The sequence below is a fragment of the Phyllostomus hastatus genome, unplaced genomic scaffold (assembly GCF_019186645.2).
Source record: "Phyllostomus hastatus isolate PE091 unplaced genomic scaffold, TTU_PhHast_1.1 phas_contig_17, whole genome shotgun sequence".
NCBI classification, from domain to species: domain Eukaryota; kingdom Metazoa; phylum Chordata; class Mammalia; order Chiroptera; family Phyllostomidae; genus Phyllostomus; species Phyllostomus hastatus.
This window is the reverse complement of record NW_025333664.1, coordinates 15716894-15734819: the sequence shown is the minus strand read 5'-3', so window position 1 is coordinate 15734819 and position 17926 is coordinate 15716894. Positions and strand designations below refer to the sequence as shown.

General features: G+C 48.9%; 1 protein-coding gene across 1 annotated transcript in view; it reads left to right on the top strand.

Moving 5' to 3' along the window:
- DHX35 (DEAH-box helicase 35) overlaps nucleotides 1–17926 on the top strand; it is a 59167-nt gene that overhangs the window by 14749 nt on the left and 26492 nt on the right. The window contains exons 5-12 of the mRNA XM_045833610.1: nucleotides 1722–1826; nucleotides 3734–3795; nucleotides 4985–5054; nucleotides 7024–7083; nucleotides 12952–13064; nucleotides 14018–14114; nucleotides 14968–15126; nucleotides 17023–17233. Coding sequence (XP_045689566.1) covers nucleotides 1722–1826; nucleotides 3734–3795; nucleotides 4985–5054; nucleotides 7024–7083; nucleotides 12952–13064; nucleotides 14018–14114; nucleotides 14968–15126; nucleotides 17023–17233 — 877 coding nt within the window. The remainder of the gene's footprint in view (nucleotides 1–1721; nucleotides 1827–3733; nucleotides 3796–4984; nucleotides 5055–7023; nucleotides 7084–12951; nucleotides 13065–14017; nucleotides 14115–14967; nucleotides 15127–17022; nucleotides 17234–17926) is intronic.

Here is a 17926-nt window from a genome sequence, read left to right as displayed (position 1 = left end):
CCAGATAACTGCTGGTGTGCTTGGCCTGGGAGCCGCGTGCAGGGAGGCTCTGGGCTCTGGGCTCTGGGCCCGAAGCTGCTGTGGCCCAGTGGCTGTAGCTGTGAACTCCGCTCCAGGCACGTCCTGTCACGGCCCACATTGCAAACGCAGGTCTCAGGGACTGCATGGGGAAGTTGCCTTACGTTGGGTGGGCGTGCCAGGTCCCCAGGACGCCTCTATAGCAGGGGTGTCCAACCTGCAGCCCGTGGGCCGCACGTAGCCCAGGATGGCTGTGAATGTGGCCCAACACAAAATCGTAAATTTACTTAAAGCATTATGAGATTTTTTTTGTTTTCGTTAGTGTTTGTGTATTTAGTATATGGCCTGAGACAACTCTTTTTCTTCCAGTGTGGCCCAAAGACGCCACAAGGTGGGACACCCCTGCTCTATAGTATTGCTTCCCTTTGGTTCTTTTCAGTAATTTATATAGCGAATGTTACACTCTTTATTTTAAACTAAATTATGAGCTTATTGCTCTTCCACTTTTATCTTTGTTTATTATTTCAAATATTTTCTACTAGTAAGTTAATAATCTTTGACTGCCCTTGGGAAGTAGGAGATCTTATTGTTGGATATTTTTCTGTTTCTCACACTCACCTCTCATTTGTCATGTATCAGTGGGTGAAAAGTCTACCGAATTTATGGATTTCATAATGTATTATGCAATTTGTTTTCTAGTGTTCCTTTATTATGTGAACTCGAATCCTTGGTTAATCTTCTCATCGGCTCATCTGCCCTTTGTTATTTTTAATCTGCATTCTTGTCTTTGTTTCCTTTTTTAATGGTTTTGGTAGCTGGGACACTGCAGCGCCTTGTTTTAGGTTCCCTTGCTCTGGAACACTGTTCCTTTGCCTCCAAAGAGAAAATGAGTTTGGCCTGGTATTGAACTTGATCATTGCTGTCCTCCTGCCTTCATGGTCCGGGGGCCAGTGAACGGTGCCTTATTTCAGGGCAGAAGACATGAAGCTTCGTGCCCAGTTGGTGTACTGAAGAAGGCTGGAGGAACAGAGTGAATCTCGTCATTTCTTCTGCTTTCCTTTTTGTTTGGCCTGCAGGAAATTTAGAGCTGAGTTTGTAGCTCAAGTTGGTAACTTTGGCATACCTGTGTTTTAAAAATTTTCTCATTGGCCTGGATCTTTTGCGTTTCATCTGTCATTTCTTTGATCCTGATCTGTAAAATCTTTATGTGATTGTTTGTGCCGTGAATGTTCTTATAAGTTGTCTCCAGTTGATTCCTGAGTGAGGTGGGATATATAAAGTTAATAAATCACAAGGTTATCACACTTTTCTCTAATAACCTGCCCCTTTTCTTTGCATTTTCTTCTGTGTCCATATGCTATTTAAAAATAACTGACCTCAGTCCTGACTGGCATGGCTCAGTTGGTTGGGCATTGTCCTGCAAAGCGAAGGGTCAAAGGGTCGCTGGCTCAGTTTCCGGTTAGGGCACATCCCTAGGTCGCAGGCCAGGTCCCTGTTTGGGGCAGGCCCAGGGGGCAGCCAATTGATACTTCTTTCTCCCACATCAATGTTTCTTTCCCTCCCTCTCTCCTTCCCTTCTCCTCTCTCTAAAAATAAATAAATAAAATCTAAAAAATAAGAGGCCCTTGGCTTTCTGTAGTATGCGCTCTGTACGGTCATTTCTGTGTCTCCACCTCGAGCGTGGTCGGTCTTTCTGCCCACAGGTCGCCGGGAGAGTGGCTGATGAGAGGGGCGCCGTGCTGGGCCACGAGGTGGGCTACTGCATCCGCTTCGACGACTGCACTGACCCGCTGGCCACCAGAATGAAGGTGAGTCGCTCAGGTGGCTTTTCCTGTTGTAAATAGGGAAGACGATCACTTGGGGGGAATTAAAAGCATGCCATAGTACTGCCACAGGGACACCTTCAGTCTGCTGGGGGGTACGGAGCCTCAAGTTGTGGCCCTGGAAGGACCTTGAAGTGAGGCCCAGGTTCTGTGGATGAAGCGCTGAGGACCAGGGAGGTTGAACAACTCGCCGGTGTCATGTCCCCGTCAGTGGCAGAGCCCGGCCTCGAAGCTGTCCTTTCTTATGTGTGTTTTACTGTTTTCCCACCGAGCCGCACAGCTGTTAAAATACACAAACTTGCCTATTAAAGGCCTAAAGCCAGAGACAAGGTAGTATAAATTGATAAAAGTTTAGAACCTAGTTTTACTAGTTAGAACTTTCTGATTTTTACAAGATAATGGATTTAATGTGTGTGTTCTTTGACCTGCATGCTAATATTAAAATAATTAGTGCCAATAGTAATTAGCATACAGTCAACTCAACAGTGTCTACCGGGTACCACTGTGCTGGAATCAAAGTCTAGTCAAATAATACTCTGAAACCGTCAATGAAAATGCTTTGATGAAATGAAAATTACTTCTTTGAACTTAAGTTAACCTCTCAATTTGCAACAGAGGAAAATTGAAAATAATCAGATGAGTTAAATGAGCAATGTTATGATTTGTAAAAAATATGGACCTTGTTTTCCAAATTTTGTATTTTGTTACCTTTACAATCATTTTACTAGGTAAAGGGAATATTCTTCTGTATCATTAAATATATTTAAACTAGCTAATTTTTAGATAAATTTCAGTGGATTATATAACCAAATGATTATTTTTAAAACTTTCATGAAAAGCTTTTGTATTCCGTTTGGTCATACTACCAAGGCACTCAGTTCTTAACCGGTGGCCTGTCACTGGTTCTCAGTGTCCCTCCGGGTGTTTACGTGGCAGCTGGTACCAGTTCCAGGAAACGTGTTACTGGAATGCATCTTGCTCTTGTAAACAAAAAGCAAAAACACTAACATACAGCATGTGAGGGAGATGCTTAGCCTTGTTGGAAGTACTGAACTGTTTTTTGGTAAGAGTAACAATATCTAATTCTTGCTGCATATTTCTAAAGCATTTCATAAACATTCATTAATCCTAAGTGATAATAGCTGGCACTCTTGAACACTATATACTGGGTCCTGTGCTAAACGCTTCACATGCACTATCTTACTTAATTCTCAGAGTGACCCTTTGAGGTAGATACTTTTATTACTTCCACTTTGCAAATGAGGAATCAGGTCCAGAGAGGGTAAGTAACTTGCCCAAGTTTCACACAGCTTGTAACAGGTAGAGCCAAGATCTGAACCCCCAGCAGTCTGACACCACAGCCCATGTTCTTAACCACAGTCCCTTCCAGCTTCCCTACAAATGGTATCAGTTGTGATTGAAGTTGATTACCTCCAGAACTGCAAGCCCTTAGTTTCTGGGACATTTTAAGAACAGGTATACTCATGGCATTTCCTTGGGCAGACATAGGTCTGTCTTTACTGCCTGTTCCACAGTACCTGTGGAGCCCGTGTTCAGACGGGAAATGCAGGTGAAACTCAGCTGAAAGGGTTTCAGACCCCAGCTGGAGGTCTCACGTTTGAAGTCCTGTTTGTGGGCAGTTCCCTTGCTTGATAACTAAAATGTTGGGGCATTTCCTCATTGTCCTTATGGGGATTGTCTTGTACACATGCTAGTGCAGAGTTTGTTTAGTGCACTTCAACTTTAAAAAAGAATCATTAACCTACAGTATAAAGTGGTGGTGGGAAAATGGAGACAACTGTATCTGAACATCAATACAAAAATTCTGAGCTATAAAAAAAACATAGTGTAAGTGAATTATTTCTAAATTCTTTTATGTTTTTGTTTTTTAGTTTCTCACTGATGGAATGTTGGTCAGGGAAATGATGGTCGATCCTTTGTTAACAAAATACAGGTAAATGTCTTTTTCTTACGATAGCTTTCCCGAAGTTTCAAAAGCACACCAGCACACGGAAAAGCAGTTGAGTTGGCAGCTGGGGGTCACGTCCGTGTACAGCTGCCCTAAAGCTTTTGTCCTTGCCTTGGCCGCGTGGACCTTGATGTTTTCCTCAGAATTTACAGACAGTCAGAGAGGGGCAAGTTCCAGTCCGTGATAGTATTTGAACACCTGCTGATGCATTCGCCTCTTACGTCCAGGACTGCTGGTGACCGGAGCGTCGCAGCACAGATGGGGCAGCCTCTGTGGGCTGCAGTGCTCAGAGCCCAAACGATTGCCCCTTCTGCCCCGGTGTGTCTTGTCCATCGCTCCAGGCTTTAAAATTGTCCAACCCAGGCTCTGGGATTCTGGGAAAGGATGTCCCACTTGAGTCCCTGGTACGCATGCAATACACCTGTGATCATGCGCCTCTTTGTATGATTATAATTTCTGCAGCTTAACAATTTCTAAGTGGTTGGACTTTGTTCCAGTTCTTACGTGCTCTCTGGGGTTATTATATGTTATATAGGATGTATTTTATATATTTAAAGTCAGGTTTTAATCTGATTTTAACTATATAAATTTTAAAATTTATATATATGGTTTTAAAATTTTAAAATTTTTGATGGTAAAATTTAAATACATATGATTTAAAAAATCTGGATTCCTATTGTAATCCAGTGTAGGTGGTAAACTCTTTGGGAGAATACTTTAAAAAAAGAATCCTCACCCAAGGATGTGTTCATTGACTTTTAGAGAGAGAGGAAGGGGTGGGGACTGATGTAAGAGAGGAAGCACCCCATACACGCCCCAACCAGGAATTAAACCCGCAACCTAGGTATGTGCCCTGACTGGGAATTGAACCCACAACCTTTTAGTGCACAGGATGATGCTCCAACCAATTGAGCCACTTGGCCATGGCGTGGGTGGTAGAACTCTAAAGATAACAATAAGTACACCATTTTCTTCACCAGGATATGTTAATGTCACCATTTGTATTAGCTTAAGAGTTTCCTCCTTGTCGGAGGGGAGTTACATGGCTTTATTTCCACACGAGGTGACTGCATGGGGGCTGAGCACTCAGTCGCCCCTCTCATGATCTGGACGGGACTGTGTGGGACTGGGGGGGTTGTCTGGGTGCTCACGAGCTCCTCCTCCCGACTCGCAGTGCCATCATGCTGGATGAAGCCCACGAGAGGACCTTGTACACAGACATCGCCATCGGCTTGCTGAAAAAGGTATGACTTCGCTGCCAGGCATCTGCTTTTAAGTTTTTGTTTTGTTTTGTTGCCTGATTAGGAAAACAGAGGAAAAAAATTTCACATCCTCATCCATAGTCCTAATCCTACCCATTCAGAGAAAACCCCTGGTGGAATGCTGGTGTGTTCTCTCCTTTCTCACGTGTGTACATACATGTTTTGGCACAGTAGGGGTTGGATTGTATGTGCTGATTTGTGTCTTGAATATTTCTCTCAACGTCACATCAAGATCATTTTTCTCTGTCATTAAGTGTTCTTTGAAGATGTTATTTTTAATGGCTATATAATTGCATCTCAATCGTAAAGATTTTTCCGTTAACTGTTGGGCTTCCGGATTTGAAGTATTTTAGATAATGTCATAGTGAGCACCCTTGCAATGAAATTGCTGCATTCCTGTTTTTTTTCTTTTATTTAAAAAAAAATTTTTATTGAAGAAAGTTTCAAACGTGCCCCAGATAAAGAGGAAGTTTGTGACCCCACATGCCCATCATTTGGCTTCGGTGGTTGTGGCTCGTGGCCAGTCTTGTTTCAGCCTTTTCTCCAGCCTCTCCCACCTCCCTGCTTTTTTTTTTTTTTTTTGTATTTTCTGATTGTTTCCCTTGGACAAATTCCCGGTCACAGGAGTCTAGAAACAAATGGCAGAGCAGTGGTTAAGCATCGAGTCTGGGTCAGACCGCCCGCCCGGGTTCACACTCTGACTGCCGGGCGTGCTCATCTCTGCAGTGGGGACCATGGGAGTGTCTGTGTGCGCTGGTGCGCTTTCCTGTGTGGAGCCCTGACCGCCTTGGAGTGAAATCGGCTACAGTAGAGTAAAGTAAAAAATTCAGTCTGCAGTCACACTGGTGGTGGTGCCGAGTGGCCGCTGCATGGGACCGAACCCCTGCATGTTGAGGAGTTGTTTTGCACAGAGCTGCTGTTCTGTATCACAGCTGTTGTGAGGCTTAAATAAGACAATATACAATTCATAGGATGGCTCTGGCACAGGGTCACCAATAGACTCTGAGGTACTTCAGTGCAAACTAGAAGAAGGTGTCCCCAGCTGGGGGGGGTCACTGACTTCTGACACCGGAGCCTCCTTAGCCGGCATCCTGGTGCAGTGCGTACACTGCCCAGCGGTCCCTAGGGACCCTGGACTAGTACAGGACTTAGTGTTTGTGATTTTACCCCTTGGCCGAAGATTTAGACTTCTGATGTTTATGCGGGTAAATCCTATACTTGCCTCCCGAGGAACAATATGATAACAGGGCTTATTTCACTGCATCTTGGCCAACACTAAACGTTGGTCTTAAAAAATAGATCCTTGCCAGTGTGATAGATACAACAACAATCTCACTGCTCGTACATATCTTTGCTATAGTTTATTCATCACTTCTCCTACGCTTGTTGATCTCTTTTTTCTGATTACTGCTAATATCTTTTTCCCATGCTTCTGCCTTGGTGTGACTGTTTATTGTTTGTTTGCTTCTAAAGTACTTATTTATACTTTATATATATGTGGAACAGAAGTGGGTTTACAGTTGTTCATGTGGAAAATAACACGATAATTAATAAATAGTAATTCAAGAGTGAACTGTCTGTGTACTCACAACTGTAAGTCCACTTTCCCCATCCAGTACAGATACATTCTGACTATGCAGAGACCCAGTTTTACTTTAAGTAAATTCAGATTCAATTCTTAAAGCTCCTTTATACTTTATGTGCAACATTTTAGCTCTTTATTTTGGAAAATTTTTTATATTTATACAATTAGAAACAATAGAATGATAAATCCTATTTTTACCTATGATTTTAATAATTATCAACTTGTGGTAAGACTTGTTTTATCTGTAAGCTCCCCCTCACTCCCAAAAATACTCACATTAAATTATTGTAATAAAAATTTCAGCTACCAAATCTCATCCACAATTTATTTTACAATGACCATTGTTTCACGATGCTTCCTTTTCAGATTCAGAAAAAGCGAGGGGATCTTCGACTGATCGTGGCCTCAGCCACTCTGGATGCGGAGGTGAGCACATCCCCCGCCCCCCGCCTGCCCTCTGTGAGCCCTGGAATCGTGGGCCGTATCTGTGGGAAGTTACCTCTAGCAAGAGCTCCTCTGTGGCAGCGTGTCCTCCCGTCCCCGTGGGGCCATCGGGTGACCTAGATTCCACAGGATCGGCGGATACTCCTTTGCAGCCTGGGGTGGAATTTAACCTGTAATTAACTGAGTTCACAACACCAACTTGTCTTGTTTCTCAACACACTGTGTTTCTCCTCTCACAGGCTTTTTTTCTTTTTTCTTTTTTTTTTTTGCTATGAGGCTCTATTTCTTGCATTTATTTATGACTGTAGCATTTATATTTAGAATTTATGTACAGTTGAAGTTTTCCCTTTACATATAATAATTTCCATGTTACAATTTTTATGGCTAAATTTCTATTATTCTCTTAACAACTAATATTTTAGTTCAAACAGCAGTTCAACTCCACAAGTAATTCTGACCTCTCGCTATATGTGTGTGTACATGCGTGTATAAAATAAATAGGTGTTTACAGTTCAGTGTATCCAAGGCGCCGAGACGGCCAGGGTGGGGGTTCCTAGCTCCTGCCGGCTCGAGGGCGTCCAGAAGCTTTCACAGGAGGGGCATCCCAGTTGGGCTGGGAAGATGCTCAGGAGTTTGTCAGGCGGGCAGGGAGGGGAGGGCACCCTGAGCGTGCGCAGAGCACAGGGGCCTGAGACCGTGTGTGCAGGGGGCTGGGAGTCCAGTATAAGGGGGCGTCTTACCTGCAGGGCCTACACGGGTGGTCTGCCTCCACGTTCATCAGTGTTTCTTACACTCCAGCCTCACCCCGTCCCCTGCTGTTCTGCAGAAAAACCCAAGCTAGCTTCTGCTCTGGGAGGGAGCCTCTTTCTAGACTGTTCTTCCCTTAGCTGTTCTCGTGGCTCCACTCCCCTTTCCTTCCAGCCTTCCTCAGACGTCACCTCCTCGGAGAAGGCTTTCTCGACCCCTCTGTGTAGAATAGGGCCCCCGCTGCTGCGCATCTTCTCATGTGTTTATGTTTTCCTGCCGAGCACTTACCACTACCTGACACCATGCACACTCCCAGGTGTTTGTTTATCGTGTCTCCTGGCATGAAAAGTGAGCTCATGGGCGGAATGGATTTTGATTGAATAGGAAACAGTGGGAGGTTAAAACAGAAAGGTTGGTGGGAGTCAGGTGATGGAGGCCTTACAAGCCGGCCAGAGGAGGAAGAACACCATTTAGCAGCTGGTTGGGACCGCTGGGTGGGTATGAGGTATGTGACATGACCCTCTGTGGTCTCTAGAAAGACCGAGTTGGTGCTGGGTTGGAGAGACAGGAGAGGCGTGGACATGGCAGTCAGGAGGCCAGCTTTACAGCCCAGCTGAGATACGAGAAAGGACTGGTGGCCCCTGGCCTCCCTGTGGCTTCAGGTCGCAAATAACCTGGGTGGGGGTGCGGGGCAAAGACTCGGCGTGAGCGGTGGCTCCCGTGTGCCCTGACCGCGTTCTCAGGCCTCCCCACGGGCTGCGGCAGTCTGCGGCCTCAGGTCTGCCCGTGGTGGCCTCGGGGTCAGAGCTCCGTGGGTGCCCTTCCCCCCATACCTGCTGGAATGCTCTTTTGAGGACCATACCAGAGCGCTCCTGCTGTTGCCTCCTCTGTGGCTCAGTTGTACAGAACACCTCTCTTTTACCTCTTTGTCCCCACCTCCCCTTTAAAAAAGCATTCCCAACAGTTTTTATTGTGTTTGAAAAGCATCATGTCCAAGTCTGGTCTTAGAATGACTGCGAAGTAATATTTACTGCTCATCATTGCCTTTTATAGTCTTTTGGTGTGACATAGAGATTTTAAAAAGTAGGTCCTTCCAGTCCTGGCTACAGTAGTTGGCGTAGATGGACTGTCTGGGAGTGATTTTTAAATGGGAAAGGGGAGTGGGGGCGCTTGGCCACGCGGCGGGAATGCTGTGATGCAGGCGTGCTGAGCTCCACGGTGTTCAGCTGCGCCTTTGATGGGATGGGCCGGGCCGGTCACCCCTTTACCCCTTCACCCCTTCCTGGCCCGTGCAGGGGAAGGTGAGGTCTGTGTGGGGCGGGGGAGATGATCCGGGGGAGGGGTGAGTCAGTTGTGTGGGAGCGAGGGTGTGGGGTGGGTGAGTGTGGATGCGTGTGGGGTGTGGTTTACCAGTTCCCATGTGAGAGTAAGGGAGTGAAGAAGAGGAATGGAATGGAATGGGCCGGAGAGGTGGGGGGAGGGAGGGAAAGGAGTGGGCACGGGAGTGGGGAAGGATGTGGCTTAGGTAGCATATGATGGAGAGGTCCAGGGGTGTCAGAACCTGTCCCTGGACCCCCAGCTGCTGGACCTGTGGGTGACAGACTGACCCCAAGCCTCGCTACCTGAAGGGATAGGTGATGCCACCTGTGCTGGACCTGCCCAGGCCCCCAGGTGCCTCAGCAGGCAGGTGGGGACAGCAGTGACTGCGGCTGGGAGGCAGAGGCAGGCAGAGTGTGCCAGGGGCTGGCCTGTGGTTGCCTTCCTCGGCGCAGCTGCTTCGTTAATGTGAGCCTGATTAAGCAAGCAGTTACGGAAAACATGACCAGGTGTGATTACGAAGTATTTACTGACCATTGTATCACACGCTGTTGTCTTTTTTTTTTTTCCCTCATTTGCTTCTATCCACGTGGCAGAGCACAGGATTGCTGACAACTCCCAGTTTTTTTTGTCACACGTCCAGCTGCTTGGGAAGAAACTGGTTTCTCTTTCCAGATTCCAAGGAAGGAGTTTGGGGTTAGCTGGGGTCGGGTACTCGCTGGGGACCACTCTGCACGGTCGAGGCAGACGTGCTGGCCCGCACGGGGCGGGCGTGTGGTAGGCCTGGCTGCTGGGGGCCCACCGCTGCGTGTCAGGGAAGGGGGCTGCGGCGAACGGGGTGGGCAGCCCAGCGCGCCCAAGTCACTCACAGTCCATGTCATAGGCTGTCCTCTTCCTTTATGCTTGTTGTGTTTCCTGCGTGTCATTGTGACCCCGCGTCTTTCAAACCTGACGCTAACTCTCCTTTTCTAGGTTTACCCGTTTCACTATTCTGATCCCCTCATTCTGCCTCAAAATGTTTGCACTGTTGATACTGTATTTATCTGCTTTCTAGCCTGTAATTTTCTGTGCATATTTTATATTTCCAAATAAAGGTAAAAGACAAAGATCTAAAGGATTAGGACCTTATGCCCTCTCAGTTAATGCTGAATTTTATGTCTTGAAAGAGTGACATCCTGTGTTAACTCTTCAACACACGTACCCCTGAGCAGCCGAGGGGCAGCTGTTCGCTCCACCAGCACCATTGAGGCATCAGCTCCCTCCCTGTTCTGCTGGCCCTTTTGGTCCAAAGAGCCTGTCTGTCGAGCCTTCCTAAAAAGTCTCCTCCTCCACCTGCAGCTTCCGGAGCCTCTGTCCCCTCTCTGCTGTGCTTGAGGCCGTCTTGACTAGTGTGCCTGTGCTCAGCCTGAGCTGCCAGCAGCTGGCTAGTTGCAGGCCATTGAAACTCATAGACCTGTGACTCCTACCACTCCGCGACTCTCAGCTTCTCCACGGCGGCCCCTTCCTCAGTGTGACAGTCATTCAGGCCCAGAACGTCCCTTGCTTGGGGGCCTGACTGAGGGAGAAGTAACCCCGTCCTCCGCAGGGAGCCTGGGCGGTTGCTCACACCCCCTGACTGCCAGGTCCCACCAGTCATGACCTCTGGAAGCTCTGCTTTCCCACTGCCCCGCCCCGCCCCGCCCCGCCCCGCCCCGCCCGAGTGCACACTTTCATTCTCTCGCCTCAGAGCTGGAACAACACCTTCCTTAATTAGTCTGCCAGCCTCCAGCCTCTTATCACAGCTGCGCTTCTCCAAAGGGGCCCAGAGCCAGGCATCCAGGGCACAGGTCTGACGGTGTGCCCGTCCCACTGCCCTGGCCTTGCCGCTCTCATATAGTGCCCCACAGCGTGACATTGGGGCCCCTTTGGAGTGATGACAGTCACTCAGTGTGTACTCACCCTGGATCGCACTTTATCTGAACTGTACAACAGTCTTGCAGGGTAGGTAGCGTCTGTTCATCTTGTAGACGAGGGTAACTCAGAGCCGAGGCTGGTCTGCCGTAGACCCTGGGCTCTCCCCTGTCAGGGGCCCCTTTGCAGCCTAGTCTCCACTCTGCCGTCATCCTGGGGACGGGTGTCTTTCCCCTTCCTGGTCGTCTGTTAAGGCTTAGCCGTGGAGCCTGCCCCTCCGTGCTGCCTTCCCGAGAGCCGGCCCTGACCTGTCACTGACCTGTCCCTCTCTCCAGCTGTAACTGGCAGCTCTTCTGGTCACTTAGTCATTCTGCCTCGTTGTACATTATGGTTGGTTCTTGGCTCGCCTGCCCCTGGATTATTCACCCGTTCGAGGCTTTGGGGGTGTCTCTTCTCACTTGTTTGTGTGTGCGTCCCTTCTGGCGTGCCTGCGCTCCCTATGTCACAGGGCACAGGAGGGCTGCAGCCACTCGGAGGGCGTTTTCCCCAGAGGGAAGGGGGAGTGGGGCCCGTGGTTCTTCACAGCACAGGGCAGTGCTTCTGCTGGCACGAGGCGCTTCCATGTCTGTGCCTACTCTTCTCAAACACAGCTTCAAGGTTAACGTGTAGTATCCGGATTTTGCAGCCCAATCCAGTTGACTCTCTTAGAAACGCTCCTCCAAGCCCATTCATTTTGTGTTCGATGCCGTGCACCCCTGGGCTGCCGGATTCCTGGAGCAGGCATGGGCATGCTTAGAGAAGATCCCTGGGGGAAGTAAAGACGGGACTCGTGGTCACGTCCTTAGACCTGCTGGGAGGGTGAAAACGCATGCCAGGCCTCAGGGGAGCTGCATACAGTTCGGGGAACAGGAAGGTCGTTGAGAACCAGACACTGACTCACTCCACCTAGTGGGACGTCTGTGTCCCCTCGGCCGCTGGCACAGCAGCTTCCTGTCCAGCACTCACTCTCCAGCAGGTCTGGTCACTGAGCTCTTCTCGGGCCCCGCTGCTCCGTGTGTCTTGGGTGACACTCCCTGAGAGGGGACCTTTGATAGTGTCTCCCTGCCCCCCGTGTTGGCTCGAGCGCTCATTGCAGGCCTCCCTGTAGACTGCCTGCCCGGTGGTCAAGTGCATGGAGGAGGATGTGGCCACCACCTATTGGGAGGAACCGCCAAGAGCCACTTCTCCCGACAGGGTGCTGTGGGAGTGTCAGAGCAGTATCTCATGGATGGCCTCCCGGTGCAGAGTGTTGTGCCCGCTCCGGTGGGGCATTTAAACATGGAGAAGGCACTGCCCCTGCCGTGAAACAGCTGAGATCCACTGGGGAGGTACAGTGAATGTGTGTCTGTAACTGCGGTGCCAGGAGCTTGCCTGCTGGTCGCAGAAGTGCTAGTGTCCTTTATAAACCGATGGCCTCGGGTGATTGGATCTTTGCTTTCCAGTCAGAAGTACACATCCGCCTGCTTTAGCCTCTGTTTAACTTGAGTCACACGTCTTGATGCAGTTTTCGGTTACATGAAATACAGGGGATAGGATAAGATGAATAATACCATAGCCGCATGTTTACTTAACATGTATCAGTGAATACAGCTTTGAAGTCTGACCTTTATTATTTTATCAAACCTTAGTAAAGAGCCTGTCATGGAAATGTGACTCCTCACAATTGCAATAATAAAAATGATTTTTAATAACTGTGTTGCAACCTGTAGTCTTTATTTTATGTCTTCAATTCCTCCTGTGCCCCGTGCTCTGCCAGTTGGTATCATGTTCTTTTTCCCGGGGTTATTCTGAACCATTTTTTTTAGAGGAATGAAGAACTGATTTTTTATTTTTTTTATTTTTTTTATTTTTTTTTAGAAATTCCGGGATTTCTTTAATCAGAATGAAACCAGCGACCCCACCAGGGACACGTGTGTGACCCTTACAGTGGAAGGGCGGACGTTTCCAGTGGACGTCTTTTATCTGCAAAGGTTTGGCGATTCCCGAGTGTTTATCGGTGGGGATTGGAAAGCTAGGCCTGTGTGTGGAAGGGGCAGCAGCCGCCTGTTCTCCGAGGGCAGTGTGCCAGGCGGGTGAGGAGGGGCCTCCTCTGCATCTCCTGTCATTGTTTTGTGTCTTCTGTCATTGATCTGATGTTCTGGAACCTGGGTCCGTGTCACTGCCAAAGTTAGTTTAAACTTTTGACACGGATGGGCGCGTTCCTGTGAACCCGTGGTCAGTAGCTCAGAGGGACAGAGCAGAGTGGTAAGGAGGTTGGGGGAAGGAGGGGCCGGCGGTGTTCAGAACTCGGGTTTATGAGACTGCTGTCAGTGCGGGTGGTATTGGCGACTTGCATCCTTTGGTTCTTCCTTTTGGTTCTCAGCTCTGGACATCCTAGCTAGGAGGCCTGGCTGACATTTCTGGGAGGAGCCCTCTTGGGCAGGAAAGGGTCATCCTAATCCCTACCCCGAGTCACTGGACAAACAAAGACAGTGGGGATAAATCCAGGGAGGTGTGGGCTCGACCTCTGAGTCATTCTGGTCCGGCAGCAGCCCCATCGGCTCCATCTTCCCTCCGACACGCTCCCAGTGGATGAGGGGCACGTGGGCAGGGGTGGGGTTTGGCCCTGGGGACAGCCCCGTTTTCGCTGGCCGGGCAGCTCTGCGTGCTGAGGATGTAGCACATTGGTGTGTGTGGGTCTGTCCTTTTTATTCCTTTATAAATGAAGCAAAAAATCATAGCTGCAATGTGATTTTGAATCATTTTTACATGCTGCACTTCAAAAAAGAAGAAAGTGGATACTTACTTTATTTATTCATGTACTGATTACTGCTGGGCAGGCCTGTACTAACTTCCGTGAGATGCTGCTGCCAGATTACCAGGGTTATTGATCTGTAACTAGTGTGTATGTTCCAGTGATGACTTTATCTCTTATATCTTTCAGTCCTGTTCCAGATTATATCAAATCAACTGTAGAAACCGTGATGAAAATTCACCAGACGGAGGGAGATGGAGACATATTAGCATTTCTGACTGGCCAGGTAATTCCATTGGACCTGTGTTCTGTAGTGAGCAGACATGTTAAGGCAGCATCAGAATTAATACAGAGGCCTGTTACTTTGCTTAGCTGTTTATTTCATGTTTTATTGTATTCTGTGGTTACTTTATTGCAAAAAGAGAAATTGTCTGGTATGACGGCATTCTTCTACTGACTACATTGTTACGGAGTCACTGGCTCCTGCCTGTTCTGCTTGCAGAGGGTCAAAGGTAATTTCAATTTACTAGCTGATTCCAGAGGGTATTACACACTTCATTCAACAAGCTGTTTTGCTTCCTAAAATTGAACATTGCACTGGGTGCGTTTTGTGTGTGCATGCCGTTGCTGCATGCTTCTTCCCCAGTGACACCTTTGTAGCTTGTCCTGAGGCTGCCAAGTGGGCCCATCACTGGAAGGACAGCTGCACGAGCCCAAGTGCTCACTCAGGGCTGTAGCGCTGTTCAGAACTACGCTGTGGCTACGGTCTTTTCCACTGTCGAGCGTCTTCCATGGTCAGTATATGCCACAACTTGTCCGTATGCATGCAGCGCTTTGTCACAGTGCCAGACGGTTGAGTTAAATAGTCATTGTGTTTGTTTATCAGGAGCCCTTCTAGTTAGCGCAGACAGAACAGATTTCTCTGAGTGATCCGACCGCTGCAGATTCTCACCCCGCAGGCGCCGTTGTTCAGTGGCGCTTGATCGCACACCAGCCCCGAGTGAAATGTGGTCACACTGGAAGTCCTGAGCCCGACCACAGTTAAAACCCTGATCCACACTTCTATTTCCTTCACGTGAAGAAGGGACGGGCCTCAAACTGACCGTGGTTCCCTGGGTCCCTGGGTCGGTGTTTTTCAGGAGGAGGTGGAAACCGTGGTGTCCATGCTGATCGAGCAGGCTCGCGCCCTGGGTCGGACGGGGATGAAGAGACACCTCCGGGTTCTCCCCATGTACGCAGGGCTGCCTTCCTTCGAGCAGATGAAAGTCTTTGAGAGGGTGTCACCCAGTGTCCGGAAGGTGAGACTAACCCGATGACCCACAGCGTTTGCGACATTTGTGTTCATTTTGGTGCCCCTTTGCTGTGCCCTGGAAAGATTGTTTTTTTAGATTGAAATGAAACCTGGTGTACAGGCAGGTTTCTTGAAGAATTTTAGGTCCATGTCTCTGTGCACTCGGTCTAAAGGCTCACAGTAAATATTGTGTTGGAAAGGAACCTGCAGAGGTGCCGCCCTGATGGCAGTTACAGAGCAGGTGATTTCTCGGGGCTTTTTCCTGCCGCCTACTGTTGTCCCGTGACACAATGCTACCTGGGCCTGAAGGACCGTGCTGCTGGATTGTGATTAATTGGGAGCAATGAATCTGTTACCGTAAGTGTTTCCTAAACCATTTGTTTGAAGCATCATTTTGCCTGTAGAGCCAAGTTTAAGTCAATTAATTCAAGGTGTGGTTTAAAAAATATTAAGCATTGAAATTGGGGTGTGGAAGGGTGTGGTGGGAAGCATCGGTTTGAAGGAACCAGCAGGGAGCCAGCATGCTTCCCGCTCACCTTCCCCTGGGCCTTACTCCCCTTTCCCTTCTGTTGGGCGAGGAAGGCCCAGGACTGGCCTGGAGCTGGCTTACAGGAGCTATGTATGAGCAAGTGGCAGGGAGTACAGTAGCTGAGGGATGGCCGGATGCTGCGCTCCCGTTTCGGACCACTTGGAAGAGGGTGCTCTCAGCTGCCTGGCCACCGGGATGGAGCAACTTGAGTCTGCCCAGTGAAACGTGACCTGTCAGGAGGCCTGGGTTCTGTGCCTGGGCTACTCAGCCTCAAGTCCAGGAGTTTCTGCCGTAAAACATAGATAATAAGGACTTTTAGATGGATGGTTTTATAGCACAAAATCTTACATGTGTACACATAAAAATGGTTGGAAGGTTTTTATGAAAGGATCAATGAAAAGGTGCCTTTAAAAAGCTCTGAGTGCTGTCTGTACACGCCCCTGCTGCTTCAAATCCTCCAGGGCAGCCCCAGTGCACCGGGAGTAAACTGCGGACACCTCACGGTGGCCCAGAGGCTGCGCACGGCCTTTCTCTGCCCCCCTCCGACCTCGTCTGTACTTCCTCTGGGTTCCGTTTCTCCTTCCTTTCAACCGTTTCTTCTGCCGGGATCTCTGTAGGGCCGGCTGCCTCTCGTTACTCAGGTCTCAGCTCCAAGTCAGCTTTTGGCCACTTTCGCTGGCCATCCTATCCAACAAAACACACCCCATTATTACAATGTGTAATAAACACCTTAGGTACTGTGTAATGTTATATTCTTACTCTGTTGTGTTTTCCTCATCGTAGTTGTCACTCTCTGAAATTACCTACCTGTTTATGATCATTACTTATTCACCCAGACACTCATGCTAGACTCTGGGAGGGCAGGGGTCTTCTCTCGTTCATTGTGCATCCCCAGCACTGTGCACAGTGCCTGGCAAAGCCCAGACCCTCAGAAACAGCTAGAATGTGAGTGAATAAAAAATGAATATACATGCACGGGGCGGTGATTTACTTCAGTTGTGCAAAAGGCAAAAACTAACACTTGTGGAATATTTACTACAGGTCAAGGACCAGGCTCTAGACACTTTGTGTGTATTTCATACTTAACTCCCCCAACCCTGGGCAGGGGAGGGGGGGTAAATGTTATGTTGATGAGGAATCATGCTCAGGAGGTCAGTTAACTTGTCCAAATGCCCAGGGTCTGGGAGAATTCAAACCCGGGGCACCCTGACCCTAAAATGCATGTTCTTTCCAGTATACCACACTGCCTCTTAAAGGTTCTGCCATGTCAGAAATATCTTTCCATCTTTTAGGATTTTTGAATAGTTTATTAAAAGTGAAAAAAACCAAGTAACTTTTCTTGTTACTCTCCTTTCTTTCCATGGGGAACCCTAGGTGATAGTGGCCACCAATGTGGCGGAAACCTCCATCACGGTCAGCGGGGTTGTGTATGTGATCGACTGTGGCTTCGTGAAACTCCGGGCCTACAACCCCCGGACGGCCATCGAGTGCTTGGTGGTGGTCCCGGTGTCCCAGGCGTCGGCCAACCAGCGAGCAGGACGAGCCGGCCGCAACCGCTCGGGGAAGTGCTACCGCCTTTATACAGGTTAGTGCAGCTTTCGTGAAGTGTGTTTGGTTTTCTCGGCCAGCCTGGGCACTGGAGAGTGTTAATGTTTACCCTCCATGGGCAGGGCTTCACAGCAGATCCAGACCCCTCACGTGTCCCTCCGTAACCTGGCCCCCACCACCTTCCTCACCCTAAATGTAGCACTTCCTCCCTACTGCCCCCTGTTGGCCAAAGCTGGCCCATGAGTCACCAATTATTTGCCGCCCTGTGCTAACCTACTATTTGGGCTTAGGCCTCTCTTTAGCCGTGTGACCCTGTAGCTTAGGCCGTGTGTCTCTTTTATCTTCCCCTTATCTTAATGTGCTGCTTTCTTGCTCTGGGATCCTTGAACCCAGTGGGGCCCCACCTTGGGTTCTGTCTTCACCTCTGGTCAGAGCGTCTTTGCAGGGCTAAGGTGGCAAGGTCTGTCCTGAGAGGCACTGACAGACAGCAAGCAGTTGCTCACTCCTGCTCTGGGCTGTGCTCCATGCTCGTTCTGAAGGAGCAGGATAAATAGCATCAAGACTGCCCTGGCCCTTAAGGAGCCCTCTCTCCCGCTGGAAGACAGCCTTCCCGACAGACAGGGGTGCCCCGGGGCTGCTCTTCCTCCGTGCTTCCTTCTTCCTCCGTGCTTCCTGTGTGAGGGATGGCACTGTGGTCTCTCTCCATTGTCCAGGCTTCGTTTTCACGTCA